The sequence below is a fragment of the Delphinapterus leucas genome, chromosome 18, assembly GCF_059928025.1.
Source record: "Delphinapterus leucas isolate spDelLeu-1000000601 "Yukka" chromosome 18, BTC_Dleu_Yukka2, whole genome shotgun sequence".
NCBI classification, from domain to species: Eukaryota; Metazoa; Chordata; class Mammalia; order Artiodactyla; family Monodontidae; genus Delphinapterus; species Delphinapterus leucas.
Window position 1 is genome coordinate 67148600 of NC_143146.1, and position 23562 is coordinate 67172161.

Below are 23562 nucleotides of genomic sequence, written 5' to 3' on the forward strand. Positions count from 1 at the left end.
TTATCTTTGTACATTTTCATCAGTGGAAATACAGTGTAGTTAAAACATTAAAGTAAATTCTGGAAAAGGACTTCCCTCTGGAAACTACTATACTTCTGTGTTGGGAGGGCCCCAAGACCACTCCCGTGCATGATTCGCTAGAACAACTCACAGGACTCAGCATCTATGTGCCCACACAGCTAAGATTTATTACAGCAAAAGGATACAAAGCAAAATCATCAAAGGAAAAGGGTGTATGAGGTGAAGTTTGGAGGAAACCAGGCACAAGTGTCTAAAAGTCCCCCAGTGGAGTCATGTAGGAACAGACTTAGTTCCTCCAGCAATGAGTTGTGACAACATGTAAAGTTTTGTATTCCAGGGACCCTCGTTAGATACTTAGTGCCCATGCATTTGCTGGCCATTTGTATATTATCTTTGGAGAAATATCTGTTCAAGTCCTTTGCCCATTTTTCAATTACCGATAAGTTGTCTTAATTTTGTTGTGTTGTAAGAGTTCTTTATATATTCTGGTTACTAGACCTTATCAGATATATGATTGGCAAAAAATTTCTCCAATTTTGTTTTTTTTTTTCTTTTTTGATGATGTTCTTTGAAGACTGAAAGTTTTGTTGATGATGAAGTCCAATTGACATTGGCTTCGTAGGATCACTTTAGTGGTTGCTTGTGCTTTAGGTATCATATCTAAGAAATCATTGCCTAATTCAAGAACATAAGGATTTATACAGGTTTCCTTCCAAGAGTTTGATAGTTTTAGCTCCTTTTTGATCCACTTTGAGTTAATTTTTATATATGGTGTGAAATAAGGGTCCAATTTCAGTCTTTTGCATGTGTCTATTCAGTTGTCCTAGCACCATTTGCTGAAAAGACTATTCTTCCTCAGTTGAATTGCCTTGGCACCCTTTTAAAAAATTAACCATAAACATATATTTATTTCTAGACTCTCAGTTCTATTCCACTGATCTATAAGTCTGTCCTTATGCCAGTACCATGCTGTCTTGATGACTCTAGCTTTTCAGAAAGTTTTGAAATCAGTGAGTCTGAGTCCTTCAAATTTATTCTTCTTTTTCAAGATAGTTTTGGTTGTTCGGAGTCCCTTTTTCCATATGAATTTTAGGATTAGTTTGTCAATTTCTTCACAGCAATACCACAGAGCTGAGGAAAGCAGGGTAGGGCAAGTTAACATATTACAACGCTCAGTGTTCTTGCAGAGTTTCAGTTGTGTGTGTGTGTGTGTTTATTAAGTTCTCCAGGATTGCTGCAAGCCTTTGGTTAATTTTTAGACTTCTGAAAAAGTTGCTTCTGACCATTTTTGCCGATTTTCTCATTGCTTTTATGGAGGAAATAATTTTTGGAGGTCTCTATTCCGTCATTTTTGCTGACATCACTCCCTGAGAAAAATAATTTTTAAAGCACCTTGCAGGGAACTGAAGCTGGCTCTTACTACATCAAGTGAGCATACGGGGAAGTTGGCTTTATAAAGATATATAAGCCAGTAAGGGAAAGATGATCCCATGGAAATCTAAGAACAGGAATTCCAATATAACTGGGCCCACAGATATTAGAATTAGAATTCAGGGAAGCTTTAAAGACCTTAGCAGATGTTCATGGATCATCACCTTAGTGATTTGCCATATAGAATGGAAATTAAAGGCACAGGCTTTGAACTCTGACTTCCTGAATTCAAATTACAGATCTACTTACTAACTATATAACTTTGTTTCTTTCTTCTATCTAACAGGGCTAATGATAGTGTCTACACCATAGGGATTTTGTGAAGTTGATAGGAGTAAATAAATAAATAAATAAAATTTAGAACAGTCCCTGACACAGATTATATGCTATAAAAATGGTGTTATTACTATTCGTAGTATAATAGACCCCTAGTTTATTCTCCACTTCATTTTTCTTCTCATTACCAACTGCTATCTTCACTTTCTATATCACTTTTATATCATAGACCTTGGTATATATCATAGTTTCAATTTTATTGTAATTTTAGGTCACATATCTTTGGTTTACTCATGGATCCTTATTTCTACCTTGTCCCTGCTCTACTTTATGGCCTCTCTCTATGTATTTTCCTAGCTTTAATTTACGTTTCCAGAGGCAAGTATCAGAATGGTTCATCTCATCCCTCTTTGGACAAAGCTCTCCACATTAGGCCGCCTCATGGGCTGCTTCCAAGCCTTTGGATTATCTGCTCTTGAGTTGCCTCTCTAGCTTGATGAGATGATATGGTGTAACATATGGCTGTTTAGGATTATACAGTAAGCAGAAAATCTGCATAGGGAAATTTCTTTATGAAGGACTGTGAACTGGGTCAACTAGGTGAAATATACAGTCCTCCCCACGTGACATACAATGTTTTTGTTGTACACAACGGCAACGGAAAAGTCACGATTAACACTTATTTTATTTCAGGGGAAGATGTAATTCAGTTAATCAGAAGACAATGAATGCCATGAGAGGACCAGTAAAAAAGATTTCAAGATCAAACCATCTTCCAAAACTCAATCTGTGATTCCAGAACTGTATGGTTTACTATTTCTTCCCTTTTTTCATCTGTAATCTTCAACTTGTGAAGTTAATGTTCCACACACTTTTCAGGGATTGGAATAGATAAGAAAGAGCTATTGAACTTCTCTTTAGCTCTTCTTCCAGAAGTTTGTTCCTTTGCCTGTATGAAAGTAATTTTCTCAAGTGACCCTATACCATCTAATAGCATTCTTATTATTTTAAAAATATCCTAGAAAGCCTTAAGGTTGACATCATTACACTTGCTTTTAATAATATACCCATGATCTGCTCTGATAGTAACATTGCTATTTTATTTGGATTCTAGTTGGCTGTTAGCTAAAAATGTGCGTTCATCAAAACTTTTTGCTATTTTACGCTATATCATGTTCAGCTCTTTAAAACTCAAGGTTTAAACAAAGCTGCAAATCAGATGCATTTTAAACTTTGATTTGAACTATCATGGTATTGTGGAAACAGGAATCAGCTTGGGTATAGTTCCCACCCTGCTGTGAACTTAGGACATTTGGGGCAAGTTCTTTCACCTCATCTTCATTTCCCACATCTGTAAAATGACTGAGGCAAACTGTACAATTGCTAAGGTTTCCTACTATTCTAGAAAATTAATACTTACTCAACTGCAAGGTCCTGCCACTTAGCACATGGTAATTTAAGTCATTTTATGATGTTTATTAATTTGTAGTGATGGCCCTTTGGACCAAACTTTGCCAAGCGTTCATGATACTCAAGTATAGAGTGGAAATAGAATGAGAGTACAAGAAGTGTTCTTTTTTTTTTTTTTTGCGGTACACGGGCCTCTCACTGTTGTGGCCTCTCCCGTTGTGGAGCACAGGCTCCGGACGCGCAGGCTCAGCGGCCATGGCTCACGGGCCCAGCCGCTCCACGACATGTGGGATCTTCCCGGACCGGGGCACGAACCCGTGTCCCCTGCATCGGCAGGCAGACTCTCAACCACTGCGCCACCAGGGAAGCCCAAGAAGTGTTCTTTTAAGGTGTTAAAACTTTTATTCAATTCTCCTATTTGTGTTTAGATTGTTTTGTTACTGTCACCTAGGTCTGGAAGATACATATGATTTTTTCCCCTAACTTAATAAGTGAAATTATTGGACTTTTAACTTTACAGAAGTCACTCAGAAGTAAGTATAGTTTCTGGCACCAAAAACCTAAATTCTATTCAGTATCACCAGTAATGGATGCCAAATGTATTTCTATAACTACTTATAGATACTCACTTTTCTTCTTTAAGGAAGAATGCATGCATTTCATATAGACAAATAATTCTTTTATGTGACTTTAAAAAGTAATGCAGAGAAATATAAAGTAACTTTCTATATATATATTTTTTTAAATATTTACTTATTCATTTATTTTGGCTGCGCCAGGTCTTAGTTGCAGCACGCAGGACCTTCGTTGCGGTGTGCGGGATCTTTAGTTGCAGCATGTGGACTTCCTGGTTGCAGCATGCATGCGGGATCTAGTTCCCCAACCAGGGATCGAACCCAGGCCCCCTGCATTGGGGGCGTGGAGACTTACCCACTGCACCACCAGGGAAGTCCCTCTCCCCCATTCTTTTTTTTTTTTTTTGCGGTACGCGGGCCTCTCACTGTTGTGGCCTCTCCCGTTGCAGAGCACAGGCTCCGGACACGCAGGCTTAGCAGCCATGGCTCACGGGCCCAGCCACTCCGCGGCATGTGGGATCTTCCCGGACCGGGACACGAACCCGTGTCCCCTGCATCGGCAGGCGGACTCTCAACCACTGCGCCACCGGGGAAGCCCCCTCTCCCCCATTCTTAAGCTAACTGTAGATATCAGGTACCATGACTCATTTTATTAAATAATTGCTAGATACTACATATGTATTTGTTTACTTTTTCATACCCTATTTTCTCTCTAAAAAGGATTGTGTTACCTTTTACTAAATATAGAGATATAAAAACAAGACTCATAAGATAAAAGGTAAAAATAAAAGTTAAAGTTTTGCAAGATTCCCAACTAAGAAAAAGCTCTATCTTTAAGCTTTCTAGTAATCAGCACAAAGAAAGAGTGAGTTACACAGCTCTCATTTTTTGTATAAGGAAATATACAAGTGGAGAAAAAGCTGTACCTAATACTAAGCTCTGAAGGTAATTTGTCATGTAAAGCTTTATGAGGACTTGCAATTATTTATTGAAATAATCAGTGCAAAAATGATAGTTTGGGGTCTCTGTTTTGTTTAATACTGAAATATGTATTAATATCAGTATTTGAAGAGTTCAGAATTCATAAAGCAAAATATCAGTAAACAATATTTATTATATTAAAACAATTTTAATGTCTAAATATATTACAAAATATTAAAAAGTACCATTTATAAAAACAGATGTTGTGATAATAAAAAAGACAGATATTAATGAATAATAATGATGATGTGGAGAAATTGGAACCCTCTTACACTGCTGGTGGGGCTGTAAAATAGCACCATCACTCTGAAAACAGTCTGTTGGTTCCTCAAAAGGTTAAACATAGACTTACCATGTGACCCAGCAATTCCACTCCTCTGTGTACAGCCCTAAGAAATGAAAACCTATGTGCACATAAAAATGTGTGCACAAATGTTTAGAGCAACATTATTCATAATAGCTAAAAAGTGGAAACAACCCAAATGTCCATCAACTGATGAATGGGTAAACAAATTGTGGTATATCCAAACAGTGGAATATTATTCAGCAGTAAAAAGGAATGAAGGACTGACATATGCTACGACATGGATGGACCTTGAAAACATTATCCTGAGTGAAAGAAGCCGGTCACAAGAGATCACATATTGTATGATTCCATTTATATGAAATGCCGAGAATAGACAAATCCATATGGACAGAAAATAGGTTAATAGCAGTACCTGAAGGCTGGCAGGGCTGGGGGAAGGGTGGATGATGGAGAATGACTGCTAATGTGTATAGGGTTTCTTGGGGGGGGTGATGAAAATGTTCTAAAATTAATCATGGTGATAGTTGTACAACTTCATGAATGAACCAAAAAGCATGGAAAGCACCTTACATGGGTTAATTGCATGTTATATGATTTATACCTCAATAAAGCTGTTATAAAAAATGTTAAACATATGTTAACCTTTTAATATAAACTAGCGGATAAATTTTTTTTTTTTTTTGTGGTACGTGGGCCTCTCACCGCTGTGGCCTCTCCCGTCGTGGAGCACAGGCTCCAGACGCGCAGGCCCAGCGGCCATGGCCCACGGGCCCAGCCACTCTGCGGCACGTGGGATCCTCCTGGACCGGGGCACAAACCCACGTCCCCTGCATCGGCAGGTGGACTCTCAACCACTGCGCCACCAGGGAAGCCCGCAGATAAATTTTAATGGAATATTATTTGATCTTAGAAAATATGATCTTAAACATCAAAATGCATTGTCGTTAGTGCCATTGTTGAGTCAAGAGTATATTATTAGCATAATTTTCCACCTAAGAAGCTGTTTCAGATACTACGCTAGTCAAAAGAACAATGAAGCTTATATGCTACTTCCCAGTATTTCCTTGACTTCTTTTGAATAATCCCATCTCTTGTTTAATAACCTTGTAGAGATATTTATAAAACACCTTTTGACTTTTGACTAGGACTAGGTTTTTTTTCTAATTTATAGAGAGCTATATAGTTTTTGTTTCAAAAAATTTTTCTAGTTTTCATCATCTTCATTAGTTTTATCATGTATAGCTGGAGATTACAGTGCAGAGTTACTTATATCAATTTTAGTACTTTGAAAGTCATATTCTACTGGACCAGAAACTTTATTTTGGACTAAGAATTATTTCTTGCAATAATTGGTTTCTTTTTGCTGTGTGCCCAAGTGGGAGCCTGTCTAGACCACATATTATATGTGATTTTTTTAAGTAAATTGAGTAATTGAATTATAGTTATTTCAAGGTGTAAATAATTTAGATTTTTAATTTTTTTAATACCAGAAAAACAGAATTATGACAACAGTGATGCTAGGATTTTTGGCATTTAAAGAGAGGTAAGCATACCAGAATACTAAAAACTGCTATTAAAATCACTAAATGTGATTGAGGTATGAAAGTATCTTTAAAATAATAAAGCACTATTTAAATGCAAGATCATATCTTTTTTTTTCTTTTTTTTTTGCGGTACGCGGCCCTCTCACTGTTATGGCCTCTCCCATTGCGGAGCACAGGCTCCGGACGCGCAGGCTCAGCAGCCATGGCTCACGGGCCCAGCCGCTGCACCACATGTGGGATCCTCCTGGACCGGGGCACGAACCCGTGTCCCCTGCATCGGCAGGCGGACTCTCAACCACTGCGCCACCAGGGAAGCCCAAGATCATATGATTTTGACAGTAGGGCACTATTTTCAAAACAAGTTAACATCAGATTAATCTGACCTATGAATTAGAAAAATCTTGAATTTATAGAGCATCCTTTTAACTTTATAAAGCAATTTCATATTTCTATCTCAGTTACAGAGAGAGTATTATCATCCAGAGAACTACCCAACAGTGAGATTATCATCATCGGAGCTGTTCAAGCAGAGGCTAGGTGTCCCTTTGTCAGGGATGTTATAGAAAGGACCCCTGCAGTGGGTGGAAGTTGGATTCAATGACTGCCAATATCCCTTCTGATGCTAAGATACTGTGATTCCCTGCCCATTTATCGGATAGGGAAACTAGAGCCAAAAATAACTCCCTAAAATATATGTTGGTTGCATCATATAGGCTGTGTATGTATAGGCTGTAAATATGAACTTTCAAAACTGGGCTGCTTTACCACTAGCCAAAACTAACAAAATCAGGTGTAATAGTATCAATGTCCATTTGTTAAATGTAAACTGAAATTAGATACCATTTTTCACCTATAAAATAAACAGTGGTTTTCAAAAAGATAATTTTCAGTGCTAATAGATCTGAAGTTAAGAAGTTCTAATATACTGCAGGTGGGAGTACAAATTCATATAATTCTTTTGGAAGACAATTTTATTATATTCTTGAATAGCCTTAATGTTAATATGTTGACTTAATATTTGTACTTCTAGTAATCTATTCTAATGAAAAATCCTGCATATAGAAAACATACAAGGACAATCACTTTATCAGTATTATTTATAATACCCCAAAGTGGATACTCTCTCGATGCACAATTACAGGGAGATGCTTAAGCAGACTGTGATTCGTCCACATGGTTAAATATTATGCAGCAGTTAGCATTTGCCATCTTATACTAAAATTGTTTCTTCTCATGTATTTCTTGTGTTCTGAAGTACTTCAGTGTAATTTATCTCCAGCAGTTTAATGTAATGAACACTCTTATTCATCATTTGTCACCAGCTAGTTTAGTACCTAGCGTAGGACAGGCACTTAATACATTTTGTTTAACTTAAATGGATGTTTGCAAGAGTTTATAGGATCGTGGGAGGACTTAATGTTAGAATGTTAACACAATGTACAATGTCATACATAAAATATGATTTTAACAATTTAAAAATATAGGAGAGGCTACAAAAAGAGGGCTTCAGTCTGATAGTGCCCAAAATGCGTTCTGTTACACAAATTTCCTGTCCAGCTCTACAGGGGAAGATGAGGCAGGCTCCAAGTGATGATTCAGAGATAGGTGGAGAGGGAGAGAGGAAACTTGTAGAGTACTAGAAGGGAACATGTTTTAACAAGCTAATTAACTTAGGGGTGTTTACTTAACTTTCCTGTCTTAAGTTTCTACTCTGTAGAATGAAGATAGAACTAATTGATTTCAAAGGTACCTTTATGTGTATGTGATAGGGAAGGGGAGGGGGCTGGAAAACCCTTTTATTTGAAACAATTCTGATATCTTTTTTTAAAAAAAAAAAACGTTTATTTGCTTTATTTTTTTAAAATTTTTGTTGGAGTACAGTTGATTTACAATGTTGTGTTAGTTTCAGGTGTACAGCAAAGTGATTCAGTTATACATACACATATATACACTCTTTTTTAGATTCTTTTCCCACATAGGTCATTACAGAGTATTGAGTAGAGTTCCCTGTGCTATACAGTAGGTCCTTTTTAGTTATCTATTTTATATACAGTAGTGTGTATATGTCAATCCTAATCTACTCGCAGTTTATCCCTCTCTGCCCTTACCCCCTGGTAGCCATAAGTTTGTTTTCAATTCTGATATCTCAATGTGATAAAAAACAAGTACTAAAATCACATATAGCAAATCCATTTCTCTTACCTGGCTAGCCCTCATTTGATCGTGGTGTATGTGAAAAGTAAATCCTTTTTGTGAGTGAGTGTGTGTGTGTGTGTGTGTGTGTGTGTTAAGTTACTGAGATCTGGATTTTACTTGTTGAAGCAGCCTATGCTCACTAATATAGTATCAAACAATATTTTTAGTAAGACTTACAAGTCTTTGGATATTGTTTTCAGTAGATAATGGTATCTTTCTTTGCAACTACATAGAGATAAATTCAGCCATTCATTGATAGTGATGGCCCCTGGCCTGCCTGCACCATTCAGTCAGAATCTAGAATTTCAATTGATATTTTTAAAGTGATTCTAACTCAGTGTATTTTCCAGTCTGCTGAACATAACCAGAATATTTTTTTTTTTTTTTTTACTAAACAGAATCTCTTGCTCTTTCATCAATTTGTTTCTAGGATACTGCTCTTTAAAGCCTTGTACAAATGCTGCACAGTCTAAGCCAAATAGAGGCTGGGCCCAAACAACCGTGTAATGTACCAATCCATGTCTGAGGGGAAGATACCCTTAATCACTTTCACTCAGAAAAGGAAGAATGCACAGCATCACTGATCCATAGCATTTATGGAATCCTGTTGGGCAGACATGGTGAAAGCCCTCTTCCCTGGGAATTGGGTGGGTTCCTTGATCAGGCTCTGATTCTGCTTCCTGGTAGGAATGTTCTTCTCCATTTTTCTTAATGACCTCTAACTCTACTCCTTGGGAGTTTCTTTCATTTCAGTCTTCTGGTTCATATTTGAAGTAGGCAGTGGAGGTTAGACCCTCATTTAGAGATGCACAGCTTTTAGAGCTCATTTTCTGTTAGAACAAACTTGGGTTCCCATGGGTGGTGGCATCATAGTTCAAGTAGTCAAAAGCTTTTCAGTCTAAGTTTATGGTTTCTTGGATAATATAGCTCCATCAAAATAGTAGTCAATTCCATGTATACTAATGATAATTTTAGAGCATGATTTGTTTCTTTGGCCTCTCTCTCTACCTAATGGCAGCTACCTTGCAGCTATTTGAAATAATAGGTTAGGATATAAAGTTAACACCCATAATCTGATCTTTGCCACAGGCTGTCTTAGTGGCCTCTTGTTGCTCAAAACCCTTTTCGGTCTTATCTCTTGCTTTTTGGCTCTCAGAGTTTTTGGCCTTTCCAGCCCCTTATGCCCTTTGATGCCCCAAATTTCTAGATTCTCCCTGAGACTCTTTCTATTCCCTTTTCCTTACAAAGTGGCTGATTATATCCTAAGCTCATTTTTTTCTTCTGCCTTGTCAAAGGCAGCCAGTAACATCAAGCACACATCACCTTCATCATCATTATTATTATTAAGCACTTGTTCTGCTGTGACATAATAGAGACTTCCAGGTTTCCACTGTCACATTGTGTCTCTGCCTCCCACTGCAGACCTGCTAAGTTAACACCATGCCACTTGTTTTAGTATTTTGTTAATGCAGCACCTAAATTCAAGTTATCAGTATCTGCATTATGACTATAAGAAACAACTATAAGAAACAACAGACCTCAGAGGCTTCACACAGAGGTTTATTCTCTCTCACAATACAATCCATTCAGGTTCAGCAGTTAAAAGAAAAGGATAAATAATCTTTATACCTTGAAAGAGAAAGGAGACTGGGAATGGGAGCGGAAAATATTTCAAAATTATTGATAGTGTCTTAGGCTGGGTGATAGGTACATATACACTCATACTTTATATTGTACATCTTTCGTATATGTACTTTTGGGTATGTATGAAATCTTTCATAATAAAAAAATAAAAATTCCTCCAGCTGACTTTAAATCATGTTAGTATACATGTAAGCATTTACAAGGAAAGTGTGAACATCATTTTTTCTCCTTCACCTCATCCCCACCTTCACATACCACAGACTTCTCTCCTTTAAGATTGTCTGGCTTGTTTGTGATGTAGAAATTCCACAGGACTTCAAGTCAGCAGTCTTTGTGGCTAAAGGAGAATGAGTGACTTTGTAACTACTGATCTCCTCAGGCAATAGAGCAGTAGTAACCAATGACTTCATGGGAGCTGCTTCTAATGGTTCTGTTGTGTGGTTACCTGGGAGGATGCCTAGAAAATTAATCAACGTGGCAGTGTCTAGCCTCGCTCTGGACCTTGAGTGACACAGCCTCCCTCATCCATAGTTATAAAGTCACTTTGGTTTAGCTCCACATTTCCTAGTAAAGACTTTTGGTGAAAATGAGGCAGATCTGCCTCATCTTAATTCAGTAGAACTAAACCCTGTTGAAAGTGGATTGGTATATTGGATGATGAGAAAACTGTCGCATCTTAGTGTAATTGGCTGCAGGGCATCATTAGAAGTTGGTACTATTCTTCGACCTTCATCACTGCCTAAGGGCAATGGTTCCTAACTCACTGGGAAAACATATATTTACTGATCACCCTCTATGTCCTGGCTACTAGGATACAACGTGTAGTAAAATAATCCCTGCCTTATCACGCTACTTAAAATGAATTCTAATTGTTGAAGCAGAGATGTGAGATGGAGTTGGGAATGCCTTGGGAATTTTCCTATTGTCTTCTCAAATTAACCACAAAAGGAAAGTGCATGTCGGAGGGTAGTGTGGGAGAGACCCCAAGCCAGGATGAAGGAGAATGTTCAGGGGTGAGTGTGCTAAACCTTACACCATGCAGTCACCAGAGCTGAACGTTCAGCTTAGGAGAACTGACCCAGAGTCAGAAAGGAGGCATGTGAACAGGAGGGGTCCTAGCCTCTTTGATACAGGGATAACACGGAACGTTTTTAGGTTGAAATCGGAACCAAAGAAGACCAAGGGATAAATGAGTTAGCAGCTGGGGAGGATCAGAGGAAATATCTGGGGCAGTTCCCAAATTAGTGAACTGTGCTCACAGGGGGTAGCTGGCCAATGCTGTCTTATCCTTTGAAGGTAGTTCAGGGCTTCTCCAGGCTTCAGATGATTCATTCCTTCAGCACTATAGTCTCAAGAAAGAGGTTACTCTGTCTGTTTGGGGGGATCTTACACTGGGGAGAATGCCAGGACCCTATCCGGGAATCTTGTTGACTTGATCTAGTTCAATCTAGTTGACTTGATTAAAAGCTGAACCTAGAAAGCCAGATAAGGGCAAGATAATGTGGGCCCTACTGCCACACTGAGGAATGAGAACTTAATTTGATAAGCAGAGGAGCCTTGCACACGTTAAATGGGGAAGGGATGAGATTAAAACCGACCTTTCCATCTTTCCCGTGCCCCCCCTCAACATAATGGACACTATTCCAACTCTGAGATACCAAGCTTGTCATTTTGGAGCCTGCAATATTTTTTCCTTTCCTCCAGACCTTCTCTTTTTCTTTCCATGATGAAATGAGTGGCATTATGAAATAAAGGACAGAATGTAGACTTGGAGGCAGAAAGACCAGAATCCCAAATCTGCATACACCAATCAGCTACTGAAATGACTTTCATTCATTCATTCAAATATTTTAGTGCCTGCTACGAAGCCAGGCACTTTTCTAGGCCAAGGTGGTAGTAGTGGATAATACAAACAAATTTTCTCTTCTAGAGAGGGGAGAAAGACAAATAAAAACAAATACATATGCTGTATAACATTAGAAAAATGATGTAAAGAAAAAGAGAGTGAGGGGTTAGATTCTGATAGGAGTATCCAAGGAAGTGACATAACAAATATACGTGAAATGGAGAAATCTGGGGAAGAGCATTCCAAGCAGAAGGGAGAACAAGCGCAAAGTATTCTAGCTTTGTACTCACCTGGTATTTTAGGAAGAAGAAGGCAGTGTGATGAGAGGTCATAACAATGGCAAGAGGTAAAGTTGGTGAAGTCAGATGGTATAAAGCCTTGTTAGACATGGAAAAGAATTTAGATTTTTTTCTGACAGGAGAGTTTTGAGAAAGGGAGTTAATATTCTGACATATTTTAAAAGATTATTCTGGTTATTCTATGATGAACTGCCTGAAAGGAGATTGGGGAAGATGGCAAAAGTGGAAGCAAAAATCACCTTCCTCAGTTAACATTATGAAAATATCTCTGTTTATAATTGTATAATGGAACTTAATGGTTAGTCAAGTTATGGTAGACTCTTGGATTTAATACTCCAAAAATATTGCAAGCATAGTGTTTGAAAGTATATGCATTTTAAAAGTGAGTTCAGTACATTAGTAAATGTAAGAAATTATTAGTAAAAATGATTGAAATTAGTTAATTCTCTGGCTTTCAACATCCGTAGTTACAGTCCTACCTACTTATGAGAACATTATTTGGGCCTCAGCATCTTTGAAAGGAAAGGACAATTAGGTAATCTCTAGGTTCTTATTGAGTTCTAAATTTCTGTGATTCTGAGAACAAGCCAGGTAAACAACAATACTGAACATAGCTTATATAGAACAGTTCCTATAAAATAGCTGGATGGAAAATTTCCGAACATTTTAAGCATAGGTTCTTCATGAGTTCATCTGAAGAGACCATGTGTACTGTATTACTTACAAATCTAATTGTAATTTGCATATTGTGAAAAATATACAATTATAATTTAGTTTTTTGGGGAAATAATGTAATGCATATGCTATGAATGCTAATAATTTTAAGTGATTGGAAAACCATTTTCTAAGAGGCAGTTTGAATTGTTAATTTTGAATGCAAATTTTTAAATATATTTCTCTATGTAGAATTATTCTTGTTATATTTTATGATTCTTGGTATTCAGTTTTCCATCAAGAATATAAGTAGCATATTGTTACTCTAGGGAACCACAGAAAGAGTCCATCTACCCATTTGTCTCCAATAATAAAAATGAGTATGATTCAAGAATGTTAAATGTGATAAAGAAATTAAATGGTTTATAATTCTATGCTGTAATTCAGAAGGTTTATAGTAGAGCCTCTCAACCTCAGTGCTAATGACATTTGGGGCCAGATAATTAATTCTCTGTTCTGGGAGGCTGTCCTGTGCATTGTGTGATGTTTAGCAGCATCCTTGGCCTCTACCCACTAGATGCCTGTTGTGACAATGAAAAAATGTCCCTTGGGAGACAAAAATCACCCCCAATGAGAGTAGATGCCTGCTCATTTACAAAGTAAGCTTCTTTTTCTTTCTTTTAAGAGATTGAAAACTATTTAAATATCTAATCTGGTTCTTATGGAGCGTGGATCTTATATTCTTGATACTGAAGAGCTCTATTATCTTTTTGCTTCCTCCAACACAGGAATGATTACTTCCTCTCACATAAGCTTAGGGGCATCGTCCACTCAAATTTAAAAGCAATGAGTCTGTGTCAGTTTCCACAATGTCTTTGTCACTTTTAGCATCAGACTTGCTAATCTAGACCTTTAGGTCAAGGCAAAACTGATTACCAGACTGGGGGAAGTGCTCAAAGCTGCCTCAATTCACCCCTACCCCAATGCCTGGGCATGATTTCACCTCTGCTGATATTGTTGGGCAAACTAACTGCTTCACAGATGTTTAGCTAGACACTCTCAGTTCCTGATTAGGTGGGAAAGCAATCAAGAACCAAAATTCATATCTATTAAAATGTGTACATTTACTTCCAAAAATAGTGCAGAATGATCCCATCAGAAATTTATCTGCACTTTTCTTCCCATGAAAATCGTAGACAACCACTATATTTTTGCATGCTGTCATGATCTAAATCAGAACACACCGCTGCCTGCTCAGGAAACAGGAGGCTTGCCCAGAGATCAGAGATGGTGGTTCAAGTAGAGCATGTGCATATTACATGTTCAAGTAAGGTCAAGAGTCTAGGCAAATCCAGAGTGACAAACACCGTAAGATACCGTCACCCCCTCATCCTCACCGACTTTTAGCAATGGGAACAGTAGTAAAGACAAGAGGAAGGATCCCCTACAGGTCCTGGCACTTCGTGGATCTCAATAATAATGTCTAGCAAGGCCGAACAAAGCGGATTACATAGCAGCCGCCAATTGGAGATTTCTCACTTGAGAAAATGAGGACAATATTTGTTGACTCACAGGACAACATGAAATGCTTCTAAAATTTTTAGCTTCTTAGTAGTTTGGAAAGAAAGCACCATAACAGTCCTCAACCTTCCCTGTCCTCTCATGTTTGTCTTGGAAAAAGAAAAAAATCCAGTTTGTTAATTCCTAATATTTAAACTTGAAAGCGTTCCCATAAGACACTCTGAAGACTTTTAGACAAGCCCTTGCGCCCCGCCACCCGCCCCAAGGCGGGGAGTGGCAGTTCCACCCGGGGCCTGAGCTGTGTGATGTCCCGGGGTCACGTGGAATGGAACTTTGGGTGGGCAGCGCACCAGTGACGGGGTCTCCTTAGGACTTGCAGGGCACCTTGGGGCCGTCCATCCCCGTCCCCCCGGGTACGCCCACCCCCGGAAGCCGGGACCCTCGAAGCAGCGGCTGGCTGCAAGGCCACTTTAAGGGCGGGCCGGGGGCGGGCGCCCCCCAGCTGCGGGCACGAAGCCATTGGCGCGCGGCGGGCGGCGGACGCGACGGACTGGCTGCGAGCTCCTCCCGTGGCGTGGCGAGGCTGCCTCAGGACCCGCACGTGGGCAACGGGCCATGGCGGACTCAATTATTCGCACGGAGCTCGGCCAAACCCCTGAGCAGGTAAGAGGCGGAGGAGGAGGAAGGGGAGGCAGCTGTGTTTAAAACGGCGCGCGGGTCGGCGCGGCGACCCAGTCGGGCGGTACAGCCACGCCGGGCGCAGGCCAGTACGTCTGGGGACGGCCCGGGGGCCACTGCGGGGCGCGAGCCAGTCCCGGCCGCCGGCTCGCTCCTGGGGCCCCACGGCGGGCGCCTGCCCACCTCGAGGACGGAGCGGAGGCCTGAGGAGGGAGGGCGACTGGACTGTGTCACAGAGTCACCCCCTCGAGCTCTTGACTCTCGCCAACCCAAACCCATCTTCCGGTCCCAGACCGTTGGTGGGGCGACGCGGGAGCAAGACGTCGTAGGGTAGATATTCGGGCTGGTGGCCGGATAAAAACGGGAGTGACAACTTTGGTTTTAGCCTGAATATAGGAAAGTTGATTTCACACTTTTCAGTTTGAGTGTAGGAAAGTTTATTCAACATATTGAATATGGAAAAGTTGACCTTCAGCTCTCTTGTCTGCACAGCTCTAGGTGCCTTTTTTCGCTGTGCTCACTGCCGTGGCGTCCAGCGTGTCCTTGTACTGCCCTCTCCGCGCTGACCCTCAAACAGGCAGACGTGTGTAGAGACCGTGCTGTTGGCGGGAAGACACGTCTGCCCTCTTCACACATCCGCCCACCCTCCCCGGAAGTCAAAAGGCCCCCTGGCCTCTTTTGGACGCACCTTATTTATCATCCCCTCCCTCGGCAGACGCATAGAATCATTTTGGTGACTGTTTTCGATAAAAATGAAAGCAGCCCACTAGGAAGGAAGCATAAACAAAACCCCACTGACCCCAGAAAGCAAGGTGGCCTGGTGTTGGCTTTCTTCTGAGTATTTCACGTCTTGATAAATGTGAGAGGGAAACCTTTTGCGCTGTTTGTTACCCCTGAGAATGTTCTGCATACTTAAATCTCCTCACTCCTTAAGAACAAGCGTTCTGAACCGAATCACTACCACTTGGAGTGGACCGAGTTTAAGAGGTTTTTCTTAATTATTTAAAAATGGAGGCACCTGTTTAAACTCAGAGTATTTTGGGGGTGCAGGATTAGGCAAAGCTGCACAAAATGGAACTCTGAATAAAATATTATCGAGTAGTACATAAATAACTGTGGCTTCCCACCCTTAAGAGTCTGAAGCCCCAACTGAATCTTTTGTTTGCACTGGGAGAGAAGCTCACTCAGTTTCTCCAGATAGAGCTGCTTAAATCCCTTGACTCCTGGGGAAACTGGAGGCCAACAATTGCCCCGTGAGGGCATCAGCCCTGCAGCTGCTGCTAGTTGTCAGTGCTGCTCCCAGTGATAAGAGTGACATAAATAACAGCTCACTAAAATGTAGGAGTGATTTGCTTTAAGCACTTCAGCACCTGCTGTTACTAATTAAGGGTTTAGCCTGCCACAGATTGCAAATGGAAATCCAGTGTTTTAAAAATGGCAGAGACTGGAGTGCCCTGCCTCTTCCCCCGATCTCAGAAATCAGAGTGGATGAAGAGCACTGGTGACGATGATGTCGCCTGGTAAAAACTGCCCACACTTCACAGATCTGCAGCAAGGTGTAGTAGTGTTTATCCCTGAGTGCTGGACTTCGATGCTTTTTATTTTCTCTTTAGACTGTTTTGAATTTTCCAACCTTCCACAATGAATATGTATTGCTTTTGTTAAAAGAGTGCAGTGAGCAATTCAAATAGGAAAACATTTCCACCAAAGGAGGCCTAGCATTGGTTCAAATCGTGGTCTCACAGGTGAAAATCTTAGAGGTACTAAAAGCAGTTTTCCAGAGCCTAATGTACTAGAACCTTTTATTCATTTTCCTTTTATTCTTATCTGTGGATCCTTCTCATCACCTGTGCTCATATTACACCATCAACAAGATATTTTTAACTATATAAATATTCAAATTGAAGTTGATTAGAAGCTATTCAGTTAATTTGAATTACTTGGGGATAGTGGACTAGGGCAGTGTTCTGATTTGTCTGATTAGGAACATTCCTAGTGTGATGATTTTGTGGGGCAGGGAAGGAAGCCTTGGGCAGGAGAGCAAATCAGTTCTTTGCAGAGCTGCTTTATTTCCTGCCCCTCTGTGCCCTGCTGCCAGGCACTGCAAAACCTTTGATTCCGGCACAGAAGGACTGGTGAGTGATACTTGGCTTTCTCATCCCTTTCCGGATCTCTTTCCCTCTCTCCTCAGTTTCTCCCCAGTACCTGGGTTCTGCCCTTCAAAGCTTGCTCTAGACTTTTCTCCACAAGACTAGCTGAGCGATTCTGGAGAATTTGGGAACTGGGCTTCTGAGGGGAATGTGGTCAGGAGCACTAGGTGCTATCCAGGAAAGGGCTCAAGTTAGCAGCTCATGCCTGTTGTTCAAAACTTACCTTTGCTTCTCAGGTGGCCCTGTGTCCCGAGCCCTGTGGCTCAGGTAATGCAGAGAGCAGTTTGATTTTTAGGGCTGTTTTCACTGCCTGACATAGATACATTTTCCTTTTATTTCTATCTCTTCATCTCCCCTTCCCCATCAGGTTGATTTGATGGGTTTTGTGCTCGGGTTTGGTATTACCTGAGAACACATGGCAATAACTACCACCTATAGGGCACTGTACAAACATTACTCCTTATAACAGTCTTGTGATGTATTATTGCCCCCGCCCCCCGATGAGGATCACATAAGTATCTTACTCAGAGCTGCTGGTTAGTCGCTGAACAGGCGGCAGACGCCGTTCTGCATACGTCGAAAGCCTTTGCCCTCTTCCCACTGCATCAAAGTGTTAAAAAAAGGATCAGTAATAGCTTTGGTAGAACTGGGGCTCATCCACTGTTTTCCGTGTTCCAAGGACTGAAAGCCATACTTTCTTATCAGCAGGAAAAAAAAAAAAAAAGACTCCTGGAATGTAAGCCCCGTGAGGGCAGAGAGCTTGTCTGTTCACCTTGAATTCCCAGCACAGCATCTGCCCTGTTGTAGGGGCTTAATAAATATCTATGGCAAGACTACATAGACATCACACGTATTTATGCAGATGCATAAAAGTGGCAGGAGGTTCTAAAGGAAAAAGAAAATAAACTTTTCTAATAGAAAGGTTTACAAGTGATTCACAGCCCGGGATATCCTGGTTTATATGGGTTTTTTTTTTAGTGTAATTATTAATAGCATCTCCTTTCTCAAGTGTCTCAGTTTGTAAGGTAAATTAAATGGTCACCCCATCTGTAGAAGGAGGTTATTTTTGGACATTCATAGGTTGCTTCAGTTAACCTGGTTAATTAAAAAACAAAAAGATGGGGCTTCCCTGGTGGCGCAGTGGTTGAGAGTCCGCCTGCCGATGCAGGGGACACGGGTTCATGCCCCGGTCCGGGAAAATCCCACATGTGGCGGACTGGCTGGGCCCATGAGCCATGGCCACTGAGCCTGCGCGTCCCGAGCCTGTGCTCCGCAACAGGAGAGGCCGGAACAGTGAGGGCCGCATACCGCAAAAAAACAAAACAAACAAACAAAAAGATAATCACTCCTTTTATGACCACTTGTTAATGACTGTTTCAATGCTTGGCATTTCCTTCAAAGGCAGTTGTAATTGTCTAGAAGAAATCCTGTGCCGTAGCAGAGATTCACAAACACTCTTCACTCAAAAGCGTCACAGCGGTTTAGAGTCCCGCCTTGCTCCAAGTACCACTGGGAATGAGGAAAGTTTATAAAATGAAAAGGAAACACTCTAGAAGGCTCCTGATACTCTCTACTGCAGAAATTCCAAATTTCAAAGGTCATTTGAAGGTGTTATGCTGTCTTCTTAGAATGTAGAAGGACATGAGGCTGGTGACATGGGTTGATGTTAGGATATGAAAGGCCATGCTAAGGAGTTTGAATTTTTGTTCTGTTTAAAATAGGGTTGGGTGGGTGAGAAGGATTGGCTGGCAATGATGAATTAAGCACACCTGTCAACGTTCCAGCCACCCCAGTCTCCCTGGCAGGAGATACTTAACAGTGTGCCCATACCTTCAGCAAGTAAATATCATTGAAAAGAAAAAACAAGTGAGGGGCATTCTAAATTAAAAGTCCCAGGAGACATAGCAATCATGTGCAACTCATAGTCCTTAATGGGATCTTGGTTTGAACAAAGTAGCTCTCTCTGAACATTAAAAAAAAAAAATCCACAGGAAAGCTTGAAATTTAGAAAGCAGATGGGATCAAATTGCTACCAAAACAAAAGTGGGGAAAAAAAAAGAAAAACAACACAGCATAAAAGACATAAGAGAAGAAATGCCCCAGTAAAACAATTCTAGTGATAGTGCAGGCAGAATGTTAGCAGAAGCAAAGATGAAATGGGCCTGAGGGTGCTTCCCTGGTAAAGAATTAGCTGTGGGCAGAACCCCTGGGCCAGCTGGGGCCCTGGATTTCTTCACCCCTGGGCTCTCCCCCTTCACTCCTACTACAGCCAGAGCGATGGGACTTTTAACCAGAGAATCAAACCCAGGCACTGCTCTTTCTAAAGAAAATGAACTCTACGTGGAACATGGGCTCCTGGTATTGGTAGTTTCCAGACCTCTACAACTGACAAGGGTGAAAGGAAAGGCAGCTCTGCCCAGGAGGGAAATAAACCAAAGTGATTGGCTTTAAGGGTAAAGCCTGCCTATATTTTGACAGATAGCTGATCCCAGCCACTTTGCTCTCCAGCCTTTCTTCCATCATCCCTACCATTCACACCAAACCCACAGTTTAGAAGAAACAGTGACTGGGGAAGCAGACCACCCCAACTGCAGGGGAAACTGCTCATACATGTCAGCTGAGTCCTTGAGTCATATTTATGTTTGGATAACCAAGGATCACCAGACAACTATTCCAGAGGCAGATTATAAAGGGGATAGAAAAAACTTAAAATTTCTAATTTGTATGTTCACAGGGGATATCATGTCCTAAAAATAGCGGGTTATGATAAATTATCAAAAGAGAGAAAAAAGTCTTAGAAATGAGCAATTCATGTTAAATTAACTGAAATTGTAAAAGTCTTTAGAAGGACTAAAGTCTGAGCTGGTGATACGAACAATAAACTTAAGAAAGTCTTGCGGAAGTTGAGACTTGAAGGATTAATTTAGGATGTCCAGCATCCTAAAGATATCCTTTCCAAGGATAGACAAAGGCAACAGAGGAGGAAATAATCAAAGAAATAATAGAAGGAAATTTCCAGAGCCAAAGATCCACTGAATGCCAAGTGGGCTGAGTAAGGTCCATCCCCAGACACATCCTAGGAAATGATCAGAATCTACAGCATAAGAGAAAAGCACTAAAAGAAAAACAAGGCAGCTTTTTCTTTTCATCACCAGCTCTGGTTGTGAGAAGAAAATGGCCCAGTATCTTCAAAGGTCAGAGACAAACAGATTTTGACTTGTAGGAGTATTTTGACTATAAAGCTAGCACTGAATTGTGAGCCCTAATGCCACTTAAAGAACATAAATAAGGAGTTTAACTCCCAAAGTATTGTAGGAGCAGCAGGAGGGAAAAAGGACAATTTGATCAGCCTAACAGGAAGCGTGGGAAAGAAGAAGCTGAATTACGGTAAATGGGAAACTTGAAATAACAAATGAAGGGAATAAGACCATTTCATGTTAAGTTATGAATGTTTCACAATTAATTACATTACATTGATTACCTTAATGTTCATTAGCTAGTGTCATTAATGTAAGTAATAACTTATTAAAAACTTATTAATTATATTAAAAACTGAAATCTCAGATTGGAAGAAACCTAAAAAAGTCAAATATATTTTATTTAAAAAATTCATACAAAATCAAAATGATACAGAAAGCCTCAAAATAAAGGTATAAAAAACTAAGTGCTGTATATCAGAAAAAAATAAAATTTCAGATGAAAAGCATTAAAAAGGACAAATATATATTTTATATATAGTTTTTTCTCTATAATTATATGATATTTATATGTTAATACATACTACATAAACATTGTAGATCATTATATAGTATATATTAAGTATTGTTATATATTTATATGAATATATAAAATTGTTATGAACCTTTATGTACCTAATCCATAGTTTATTTATAGAGTCTATAGTTAGAGAAATTGATAAATTGACAAAGCGTAATTAGAGAGGGCAGGTTTTATATATCTACCTCTTAAAATGAAAGATCAAGTAGACCTAAAATAAGAAAGCAACGAGCAAGTTCAGTCTGAAAGCTATGTAGAGGCTGTATGCCTAACAGAAAATACACATTGTTTTCAAGTATCCATGGAACATTAAAAATTGTGTATTAAGTCACAGAGAAAATATCAACCAATTCTAAAGAGTAGAAGTCATATAGTGTGCATCCACTGTTGACAATGCACTGAAATAAATGAGTCAATAGCCAAAAAAAATTTTAAAAACCAAAACACTATCCACTTGAAAATTAACATCATTATATAGGAGTTTAATATAACTCTTAGGTTAAAATGGGAATATAAACTGAAATTATATAAACTAGCAATGAATGAACATGACCGCAATATATCAGAATTTATAGGGTACAACAAAGTGCCACTTGGATGATGGCGTCATTCAATAGAACTTTCTGCAATGATGAAACTCTTCTATAATTATGCAGAAATGGTAGTCATTTGCCATATGTGGATACTGAGCACTTGAAATGTGGCTGGTGAAACTGAACTGATTTCACACTTTAATTGTAATGAACATAAATTTAAATCACCACATATTGGACCACATAGTTCTACAGTCTCTAATAAAGCATTACCAGAAAAAGAAGATAGAAAAAAATTTAGTTTTATATTAATCTCTAGTTGGGGCTTCCCTGGTGGCACAGTGGTTAAGAATCTGCCTGCCAATGCAGGGGACACGGGTTCGAGCCCTGGTCCGGGAAGATCCCACATGCCGTGGAGCAACTAAGCCTGTGCGCCACAACTACTGAGCCTGCGCTCTAGAGCCCGCAGGCCACAACTACTGAAGCCCACATGCCTAGAGCCTGTGCTCCGCAACAAGAGAAGCCACCGCAATGAGAAGCCCGTGCATGGCAACAAAGAGTAGACCCCGCTCACCGCAACTAGAGAAAGCCTGCACGCAGCAACAAAGACCCAACGCAGCCAAAAATAAATAAATAAAATAAATAAATTTAATCTGTAGTTGGAAAGCAAGCAAGATGAACTCAACGCAAGTAATAAATGTTGTATAAATTTAAAAATTAATACATTTGAAAAGAAATGAAATGGATTTTTAAAAATATATGAATAAAATTCACTTAAAGGCAGAACACTTATTTTACTAGTAAGCATTAAGGAACTGTAAAAGGTAGTCTAAAACCTACTTTTATAAATGACTTCAGGCTCGGATTTCACAGACAAGTTTTACCTAAACTTCAAGAAGCCAATAATTTATATGTTTTATAAAATATTCAAGACCGTAGAATAATTTAGAAGCTTTCTATTGCTTCAAGGCTGGCATAACCTTGACACCCAAACCAGGTAAGTCAGTCAATAAAACAAAATTTTATCCAGTTTTACTTATGAATATAGATGCAAAAATCTAAAATAATATGAATGAACTGAATCTATTTGCAATAAGCGTGGGTTTATCCCGGTAATGCAATGATGGCTTGACATTAGGAAATCTATTAATGTAATTCACTACCTAACAGATGAAAGGAGAAAAAAAAATGTGATCATGTTGATACAGAAAAAGCATTTGGTAAATTTTAACACCCATTTCTGATTTAAAATTCTTAGCTTCCAAATAGAAAGAAACTTCTTTAACTTGATAAAGGGTATTGACCTTCATTATCATGTAGTAGTAAAAACATTTGAAATATTCCCACTAAAGTCAGGAACAAGGCAAGAATGCCCACTTCACTCCTGCAATTTACCGTTGTTTTGAATGTCCTAGCCAGTGCTTTAAGGTTAATAAGTAAAAGGCATAAATAAATTCTGGAGATGGGGACAAAAATGTCATTTTTGAAAACCATATGATTGCCTATCTAGGAAACTCAGAAGAATCAACTAAAAAGTACTGGAACTAAATGGAGAGTACCAAAAAGTACTTTGAGCAAATTCCTTATACAGAAATCAGTACATCTCTATGTCAGCTATAATCAATCAGAAAATATAGTGAGAAACTATATCCCCTTCACAATGACTCTGAAATCTTGAAAAATCTAGGAATCAATGTGTGAAGACACTTGCAAAATCTA

At 39.5% G+C, this 23562-nt stretch overlaps 2 protein-coding genes across 2 annotated transcripts in view; both read left to right on the forward strand.

Moving 5' to 3' along the window:
* CCDC169 (coiled-coil domain containing 169) overlaps positions 1-15140 on the forward strand; it is a 54443-nt gene extending 39303 nt beyond the window's left edge. The window contains exon 9 of the mRNA XM_089899292.1: positions 2422-15140. Coding sequence (XP_089755418.1) covers positions 2422-2521 — 100 coding nt within the window. The 3' untranslated portion in view covers positions 2522-15140. The remainder of the gene's footprint in view (positions 1-2421) is intronic.
* Positions 15141-15305: 165 nt separating this feature from the next.
* The window catches only part of SOHLH2 (spermatogenesis and oogenesis specific basic helix-loop-helix 2), a 43882-nt gene continuing 35625 nt past the window's right edge, over positions 15306-23562 (forward strand). The window contains exon 1 of the mRNA XM_022574423.2: positions 15306-15368. Coding sequence (XP_022430131.1) covers positions 15321-15368 — 48 coding nt within the window. The 5' untranslated portion in view covers positions 15306-15320. The remainder of the gene's footprint in view (positions 15369-23562) is intronic.